This window comes from Atta cephalotes, assembly GCF_000143395.1.
Source record: "Atta cephalotes unplaced genomic scaffold scaffold00061, whole genome shotgun sequence".
Classification (NCBI taxonomy): Eukaryota; Metazoa; Arthropoda; class Insecta; order Hymenoptera; family Formicidae; genus Atta; species Atta cephalotes.
Genome location: NW_012130125.1, coordinates 325,370 through 335,854, shown reverse-complemented (window position 1 = coordinate 335,854; position 10,485 = coordinate 325,370). Strand labels below are relative to the sequence as shown.

At 33.2% G+C, this 10,485-nt stretch overlaps 1 protein-coding gene across 1 annotated transcript in view; it reads left to right on the top strand.

Annotated features, from left to right (window-relative positions):
• The first annotated feature begins 1,342 nt into the window (after positions 1-1,342).
• The window catches only part of LOC105623618 (metabotropic glutamate receptor), a 22,536-nt gene continuing 13,393 nt past the window's right edge, over positions 1,343-10,485 (top strand). Inside the window, exons 1-4 of the mRNA XM_012205005.1 lie at positions 1,343-1,899; positions 5,456-5,801; positions 6,596-7,088; positions 8,480-8,595. Of these exons, the coding sequence (XP_012060395.1) occupies positions 1,343-1,899; positions 5,456-5,801; positions 6,596-7,088; positions 8,480-8,595 (1,512 nt within the window). The remainder of the gene's footprint in view (positions 1,900-5,455; positions 5,802-6,595; positions 7,089-8,479; positions 8,596-10,485) is intronic.

Sequence of the window (10,485 nt, the reverse complement as noted above, 5' to 3'; positions counted from 1 at the left end):
AACGTGAGGAATTTGAGGAACGCCCGAGGGTGGCTTAAGAAACGATCGTGAACACGGGACCGACGTACTCCCAAGATTTATTGTTTCTTTATTCGTTTTTACCCTCGAAGGGATGCCTAACGCGGAAAAGCACATCCGATCGGTCGAGCGATCGAGGAACAATCAAAAAGCTCGCGGTCAGTGCGTGAATACCGGGATCGCTAGCGGGAAATCCCGAGATCTTTCCCCGCTCGAATCGAGAAAGCGGCTTCCTCCGCGTTGATGGTCCGTCGGGAATTCTACCAGCAGGAAGTGCGGTGAGTACAGAGTGTGGAGTATCCCTGTCACGAATCGAAGTCTGAAGAAACACCGATCATTAATTAATACCATCGATTCGATGTTAGAGAACTGTGCATGAAAAGAATGATTTTGCTGAAGTTTCTAAAAGTATTATTAAAAATAATTTTAATTTAATCATCAAAATAATTACACTCTAAATTTCTTGCAGTGAAATCTCACGCCAAGGGAGTGAAAATGCAATCTCCCTTGAAAAAAATGAAAATATTTCACTTCTTGAAAAAAAGGTAACGAATAGTCCTTTTAGAGTGAAATCTTATTTTTTGGAGTGAGCTTTCATTCTTTTGAAGTGAAAATTCACTCTGAAAAGAGTGAAAATTGTCACTCTTTTTCAAGAAGTGAAATATTTTCATTTTTTTTTCAAGGATGACTATATTTTCACTTGTGCTTGGAGTGAGATTTCACTGTAAGAAATTTAGAGTGTATGTAGAACATATACATCTCTAAGCATTGTCAGAATTTATTTAGAGGAGAGCAAAGTTGAGACTTTTGAAGGAGAGAGGGAATAAACTTATTTTGTTATAGAGTGATATAAACTTATTTTGTTTTATATTATTACGTTTTATATTAATTACTGGCAGATAAATCTTTTATTTAAAAAAATGTATTCACAACTGCATGTAAAAAAATGATGATCAAAGTTAAGGAAATCTTTTTTTTATAATTATTTTAATAGGCCAACAAAATTATTTTCAGATCTGTACATAACTAAATTTTTAGATACTTCAGTAAAATCGTTTTTTTCCCTGTAGATTCAAATAACTAATCTGCTTGTCAACAAGAAAAGAACAAAATCTAATCGATTGCAAAAATGTAGAGAAAATTCGCGCGAGTGAGAACGAGTGAAGGATGGAAAACTCTCCGCTTCGAGATAGGTGCTCGGCTCGTGGTAGGAATTTAATTGATGCAACGGGTGAGGCGAATCGACGAAGATCCTAGGATTTCCCTAAGAGAGACTAGGACTGTCGAGAGCAGCGTGAAACGGCGCGCAATTAAGGCAGTTAAGATGCACCAGCGTGTGCCTTGGCCGTTGCTGCTCCTGACCTTGTCGCTGCAGCGTTTAACGAGCTTGTCGACGGTACAGTCGAGAATGCACAACGAGGCGGTACTGATACCCGGCGACATCGTACTGGGCGGATTATTCCCGGTGCACGAGAAGGGTAGTGGTCCAACCGCGTGTGGGCCCAACATCTATCACCGGGGCGTGCAGCGGCTCGAGGCGATGTTGTTCGCCGTCGATCAGATCAATCAAGAGGACAACATACTACCGGGTATCATACTGGGCGTGCACATCCTCGACACGTGCGGCCGCGACACGTACGCGCTCAATCAGAGCTTGCACTTCGTCCGGGCGTCCCTGTCCAACATCGACATCAGCGTGCTGGAATGCGCGGACAAGTCGACACCCAGAGTAAAGAGGACTGCAAGCGCGGGACCCATCTTCGGGGTGATAGGTGGCTCCTACAGCTCGGTGTCACTGCAGGTGGCGAACTTGCTGCGACTCTTTCATATCCCCCAGATATCGCCGGCGTCCACGGCTAAGGCACTCAGCGATAAGACCAGGTAAGAACTATGGCACATAAAAAAACTTAAGCACATACAAAAACGTATTCTGAAAATTTTTCTTATAATTTTTATACGAATTGAAACATTTTTTAGAAATACTCAGAAATATTCGGAAAGTTTTATATCTTTTTTCTCAGAATTTTTCATACAATAATTCTGAAATTTTTCATCCCATAATTTTTAAAAAGTATTTTTAAAAAGTATTTTAAAATTTTTTAGATTTTATAACATTTCATCAGAAATTATACTTACAAAAAATTTTAAAAATCTTACAATATTTCATAACTAACACATATGAAAAATTCTGAGAAAAGATTTTTTTCTGAGAAATGTTCCAATTCATATAAAAAATGTGAGAAAGTTATAAAATTATAGAGAAATTCTGAAAAATTATATAGAAATTCTGAAAAATTATTTGAAAAATTTTTACCAGGATAAGGCAGTAAGACATAAGCAGTAAATAAATTGGCCAATCACAGTAGAGTCTGCAAGGCTAGTAGTGAATCCAATGTTACGATTTCCTTACTTACTGTTTACGTCTTATACTGCCTTACGTTTTTGTATGTAGGTTTTAAATCATGGGTTTTAAGCAGTAAGTGAATTGACTATTCACAATAAAGTCCAATCCAACATGGTGATTTCCTTACTGCTTACGTCTTGCTACTTTAAATTTTTTGTGTGCCATGGCATTCTTACAGAATGGAAGAACAAAACGTTTGTGCATTAAGAATAATTATTAAATTTTGTAATATTAATTTATTGCTACAAAAGTTGACTCTTTGTGTTTGTCGAGTAAAATTGGAAAGTTATAATTTTAAAAAATAAAGTTAGAGAGGTCATGTATAGAAGGACCTTTCCCTCGTTGGAAGTAACTTTTTTGTATTTTTTTGAACAGCCAAAAAAGTGATCTTATTCGAAGAATTTGATAAAAAAAAAAGCAAAATGACAAAGAGAGGAATGACGAAACAAATTTTGCGCCCAATCTAATAGTAATTGTAAATTCTTTAAATTTTAATTAAAAGCGCATTTTTTTATAAAACGCATTAATTATAAAGTATTCTGATAGCTCGTTATCGAATTTATTCAAGATATATTTCATGAATCTCTGTTTCATAATTCCGTATATTTAAGTAACCAATCAATCTATTATTCTTCACAATTTACAGATTCCAAGTAAATATTGATTTTTTTCATACAAAATTCATAATCTCTTTTTTCTAAATTTAAATTTGATCAATTATTGACTCAGACAATATTATTGATTCGCCCGATAAGGCCTCAATTGTGATTAATTTGAGCATTCCGACATTCCCGTCAGACTTGTTAGTTTGACATCGTTTGTCGACCTCGCGTGTAATTGTCATTAGAAGACTTCCGATTACTGTTCAAACACTCATTATGAGTGACTTTGATGAGTACGTAGTATCTGCTAGAAACGACCGTTTAAATGTAACTCAAGGCTGCATGGTATCTAGAAGATATTAATTTCCATTAGTAATCACCATTAATCTTCCAAATGAATGAGAGATGAATTGTTAATAATCCATTGATTATAATAGGTTCCTATTCTCACATTTAACAATATTGTGGCTTTTTCTACAATAAATTGTAATCTTATAGTTTTTTTTCTTGTAATAGAAAAAATATATTATATGCATACATATCCATAATATACAAATAATATAATATGAACATAATATAAAAATTAATATATATATATATATATATATATATATATAAATTATATATATATATATGTATATAAATTATATATTATATATTAGTGCAGATTTTTTATATATTAGTTGCAGAAATCGATAGCAGTTTTTTGAAAAAAATTGAATATTTTAAAAATTAATTTTGAAAATACATATTATGTCCAAGATATATTACATAAAATTTATTTAATATGGCATCTAATCATTATTATTATTGATTAGAGCTTATCATGCTTTGCACAAGATATGCTTTTTACGAGATTTTCACAAATCTGAAAATGACATCGACAGATGAATTGGGTTTTCTTTCGCAGACATAAATCCGATTGAAAATATCTGATCAATCATGAAGATAAACCTTCGAGAAACATGAATATTTACTTTGAAGCAGTTATCTTGGTATATTCGAAAGATTTGTAGAGGCTTTTACCCAAAACTCTTACCGCAAAATTTCATGCGAAAACATGTTTTGACAAGTTATAACAATAAATAATAATGAGTTGAACATTGTATGTTAATGCATATGAATAAGATTTAATATATATGATTTTTTTCAAAAAATTGCAACTCAACAAATGCTTAGTAAAAATTGCAATTGCTTTTGTTGTATATTATATAATTGTTGTATATTATATAATTTATATATTTTATATAAATTTATCATAATTTATATAATTTATAATATATAATATAATTTATATATAATATAATTAGAAATGCATCGGATCGTAAAATTACCGGATACCAGATATTGGATATTCGGACAGAATGTAACATTGGTATCCGCACGGATATCCGAGAGAAGGCGATTTCTTCGAGTCGAATATCCGACCGGATTCAGAGAAAGTGTCTTCTAAAAAAAAAATCTATAGAGAAAAAGATTGTAATTTTACAACAATGTATAATATATTACAGCATCATAAATATACATAAATATATACTTATTTCATTTATATATAAGAAAAAATCAACAATTTAAGGTTAATAAATGCATTTTATGTAATATATCTTGGATATAATATGTATTTTCAAAATATAATTGTAATTTTTAAAATATTCAAATTCAACTGGATATAAATAATATTAAGAATCTTTATTTTAGACTGCATATGTGAGAAACACAATTAGTACTAGAAAAATATCTATTCGAAGATCGAAGCTGGATCTTCATTGGTTTAAATAATTCAATCTTGAATTACTAATATACACTATACATGTACTTATATATCATATTGTAGTATATATACCATATTGTAGTCTTTTTAGAACTGCGCGCCAAATTGTTTTTCCGGACTATAAATACTATCAATTAAAACTACTCTAATTAAATTGACAACGAATTAAATTGACAAGCAATTTAATAATTTGATGCTACCATCAAGCATCATATAAAGATATTAATATATTGAAACTGTTAATAAATTTATTGTAATAGGCATTTTTCTAGTATTAATCAATCAGATATATTTCCAGATATTAATGATATTATACTATTCAGTCGGATAATAAAAAAATGCCGGATAATATCAGATACTGGATACTTTCCGGATATCCGATGAATCCCTAAAATGTAATTATATAATATATAAAAACAATTATAATGTAATAACCAATTATAATTGTTTTTATTATATATTAATTATTATAATTTATTATATATTAATATCATTATAATTAGATGTTCATAATTATAATAAGTAATCATATACATATATTAAATAAAACATAAATAAACCTTCTCCTCCCCATTATATACTCCAACAAAACTATCAACCTTGAATACAATCTCAAGTCGAATCAAGTTTCCAGCGTCCTGCTCATCCGATCATCTTCAGGTTCGATTACTTTGCGAGGACGGTACCGCCGGACACCTTCCAGTCGATCGCACTGGTCGACGTAGTGAAAAGCGCCAACTGGTCGTATGTCTCCACAGTGTATTCCGAGGGCAGCTATGGAGAATACGGGATAGAGGTGTTCACGCGTGAAGCTACCGAGCGTAACGTTTGCATCGCAGCCGCACTGAAGGTACCCAGCGCCGCCAACGACAAGGTGTTCGATGATATTATCCAGCGCCTAAGCAAGAAACCAAATGCCCGCGCGATCGTTCTGTTCACCCGGGCGGAGGATGCCCGTGGTATCCTCGAGGCCGCGAGACGATCAAACCTCAGTCAGCCATTTCAGGTCGGTGGCCGGGGAGCCGGTAATTATTGCAGGATTTTTGCTGACAACATGGAATTAGCTCTGATATTTGTTTTCCTTATTATTACGACGATAATATTTATCATTTTTCCAAACGTTTCAAAATATTAGATCAAAAGATCTTAACATTGCTCCATTTATATATTTCATATGTCTACATGTTTTTAAATATTATAAACGGAAATAATATTGAAAGCAAATGATAGGCCAACCTTTCATTAATAAAATGAATATAATGAAAATAAAGAATGTATTTTATCTGTGACATATTTTTTCTATACGTGGCATGTTTAATTAAACTGTGACTCAATCTTCAATAACAGATTCTTCATTTTCTTGTTTGTCTCTCTTTTTTGACAAATTTAAATCTTATTTTCATCTTATGAAATCTTCAACTATCTCATTCATTTATATTATGTAACACTATTTAAGAGAATGTAAAGCTTTGACATTGATAATTGAAAACTAAAGTTTATCGCTCGGATAATTTCAATTATTACAAAAAGTCGACTTTGTTCAAATAATCAGCATCAAATTAATATTAAAAGTTCTTGTACAATTTTCATATTGTCAGCAAGTTATTTTTTAAAGCACATCAAGATTATTTTAAAGCTTATCTCTCGCAGTTTTTCTTTCTGAAATAAAATTTCTATAAAAACTTGCGTCTTTCGTCTTTATTTCATTGCTTCCATCGCGTTGAAATGAAACGGGATTCCGTGAAATGTCCCCGAATTTCTGCGCCCTAAAATTCCTCAAACAGCAATTAAACATCTCAGTGGCTGGCCAGTGACGGTTGGGGCCGGCAAAGTAAATTAATCGAGGGCCTCGAAGAAGAGGCCGAAGGTGCCATCACTGTCGAGCTGCAATCGGAGAACATCCCCGGCTTCGACAGCTATATGGAGTCGCTCACCCCCGAGAACAATCGACGGAATCCTTGGTTCGGCGAGTACTGGGAGGAGGTGTTCGGCTGCACTCTTCGAAGGAATGCGACGATCTACGAGCGTTTCGGTTCACAGGTCGGATGGAAAATTGGTACCGGCAATCAGAGTTATCTCATCTGCCCTCCTGGACTCAAGCTCAGCACGACGAGCGGCTACGAGCAGGAGTCCAAGGTGCAATTCGTCGTGGACGCGGTCTACGCGTTCGCCCTGGCGCTCAGTAAGCTACGCCACGATCTCTGCGGGCGCGAAAAGGGTTTGTGCTCGTCAATGGCCAACTACGACCGTGGCGCGTTCTATAAAAATTATCTGCTGAACGTGTCCTTTATAGGTGAGTCCGATGACGGAGCGTGTGTCCTCTCGCGTGAAATGGGAACAATCGCGACGCGCCGTTTGTTCGCCTCTTTTGTACCGTTTTTTTTCCTCACCCTTCCCTTTCGATCTTCTTATCCCTTTTCTAAAGGTAGTGAAGAACTGACAGGAAAGGGAGGGCGGAAGACGAGGAAACGCTAAAGAAATGCTCATTGAAATGGCGTTGGATGGGATAATCGGCGAAGCGATCGATCTAAGCGAATTAAATGTCATGAATCCTGCTTCGTAAAAAATGAGAATCTTTCAAAAATAGAATGCTGTCAAATCGATATAATTGAGAGCTACGTCACAGCTTTTCCTGTTCGCGCACGTGGCATATTTTTTTGTTTTCTGTTTCGAGATATTATCAACTCTTAGTACCCACGATTAGTCTTTCCTTCTACGCATTTCTTTCTTTGAAATACTAGGAGCACTGGCTAAATAATAGTCTCTATCCTATTCTTTCTTTTTAATATACAACTTTACAAATACTTTCTAAAGAAATAACAAATATTAAAGATGTTAAAACATATGTATATGGAAAGAATGACTTTGTTAAAATATTAAAAACTTTAGATGGATGCAGATCTGAAAATAATTTTGTTGAACCATCAAAATAGTTATGTAGGACGCTCAAGCATGATGAGCAATACTGCAAAAGTTTTAATATTCTGTAGTTTGAGTGTTCTACATTTCAAAAATTCCACAAAATTATTTTCAGATCTGCTTTGGCTCAAAATATTAGACATTTTATTAACTATTTAAAGCTTTATTTAAAGTTTTAGCAAAAATTGATTTATGTCGTTTGTTGTAAATTATCCTTTGTTTCAAGAACTCTTTAAATTTGTATATAATACCAGTAATTAATAAGTGACAATTAATGATAAAAGAATTCCAGATAAATGAAAAATATATAAGTGCCTAATATTTTTAGTCAAGGTTATATATCCAGCAAAAGTTTTAAATACTTCAGCAAAACCATTCTTTTCATGTAAAAATGACTTAATAATTTTCGTATATATACTTTTAAATGTGCTGAAAATTAACGCAACAACCTATATATTATGTATATAGGAAAGAACAGGAAAAGTATTGTGAGTACTAATTAAGGGTTAAATTTTTGTATTACTATGCGAGAGAGCTGTTGCTATAAAAATCGAATCATTAATTCGACTAAATAATCTCGTCTCGAGATTCATGCACCAAGCAGAACAATAAGTCACGATAACGTCAAAATAAATTGGAAATAATTGAAAAATGACTTTTAATGATCATTTTGAAGTTATTTTGATATCATTTTGGTATCATATTGATTTGTTGTTCTACTTGAGCTACAACGGAAATTCACAGTCATTGGACGTTATTTTGCAGACGCCGCCGGTAGTGAGGTGAAATTCGACGAGCACGGAGACGGCCTGGCGCGATATGAAATCCTCAATTTCCGTAAAGGGACGAACAACAATGGCGCGAACGGCTATCATTATCGGGTAAGGTTTATTCCAAGCATCCTAATCATTATAACGTGCTATATCCTCGCCGATGCATAATTGAACAAACTGTCCAGCCGTCGAGAGCGATAAATTCAATTGGAACTCTTCAGAAAACTCTACCTCTGCCCTCACCCTCCCCTTTCATAAACTTTAGTTTTCGTCATCATTTGCTGCTAATGCACGGATGAACTATGAAGTAACACTTGATATTTTCTGATGGTCGAACTATTTAAAAAGTTCGAACTTCGATCGAATTCTTCGAAAATATGTTCTAACAATTCAATGCTAAACAAGAAAGTTCAGTTTTATTTTAATTGATTTTTAGTCTGGAAGTTTTATAATTAATATGATATATAAGATGAAGTACTAATATTTTTCTATTTATCTCACAAATTTAATTCTGATAATTAATTTGAACAATATTCATTTCCGAACATTACAATTATTCCTCGAAGATGTGTTCTAACAATTTAGGTTTGAGCAAAATAGGAATAGTGTTTAGTTTTATTTTAATTAATATTTGCTTGTAAGCTGTAAAATTAATATCAAGAATATAATACTTTTCTGTACTAATATTTTTCTGTACTAATATTTTTATTTTCTAAATTTAATTCTCATAATTAATTTAAACAAAATTCATGCTCAAACATAATCACTTGAATATTTTTGAAAATATATTCCTACGAAACTGATTCTTCCAGATTTAGATGAAAAATGAGAAGAACGTGTTTCCAAGAAGAACAAGTCATGATAACGTTAAAATGAATCGTAAATGATATTATGGAGTCATTTTAACATAATTTTGATATTATAATGACTTGTCGTTCTGTTTTTGGATTCAATTTCATTTTAGAGCTTAATCTGAAAATTATAAATTCAATACCAGAAATACTGCTCCGATATTTTTCGACTTTATAACAACAATCGAAATAAAATTCCCAATATCTACAAACGTCGTGTCAATGTTTCCATCAGCGTAATCGCAGTTGTTAAATCGGGAAACTATGGCTATTTGTTTACCCGTAACGGTATTTTTTTAAATGCTATTTTGCAACGTCGCGCCGTTAATACACCGTGTGAAGCCAGGACGATCGATGTGATGCGACGCGGAATCGAACGAAGCGAATGCGCAAAGAACGATAGCTCTATCTTTTTAACGAGTAATTAAAGTTGCCCAACGGTTGTACATTCGAGAGCCTGCAAGCTTCTGGCAAACCGCTTTTGCCCGAGGTAATCGAGGTAGAATGAAACTCTCGAGTCAAGAAAAATATAACGGTGTTTATAGAGAACGATAAAATTAGAAGTTAATGGGACAATAGAATTGACGTTAAAAGTTTAATTAAAATTAAATGGACTGAATTAGCGATTAATGGAATAGCGATTATAGAGAACGTTTGAAATATAAATTACTTATAAATTTTCGTTGTTTAATTTGTAAATTCTACAATAAAAAAGTGTTAAAATGTAATTTAAAAGGAAGTCACGTGTAAAAATGGGTAAAATGAAGAAGGAACTTTAAATTCTCTCTCTAAAAATACAGATAAAATATGGAAGAAATTTTAGAATCCTCTTCCAAGCAGGAAGAAAAAAAAAGAGATAGTATGAGAGAGAGAGAGACTATTCAAGCTCTGAATAACAGGTCACGATAAAGTCAAAATGACATTAAAACGATTGGCCAAAAAGTCACTTTTAATAATCAATTTGTAGCCATTTTGATGTCATCCGATGACTCTGATTTGCTTTTCCAAACACAAGTCACGATGACATCAAAATAACATCAAAATGGCTTAAAAACTAAACACTAAAAGTCACTTTCAATCAGTTATGATTCATTTTGACGTTATCATGACTTATTCTGCTTGAGTAGATTCTCTCTCTCTCTCTCTC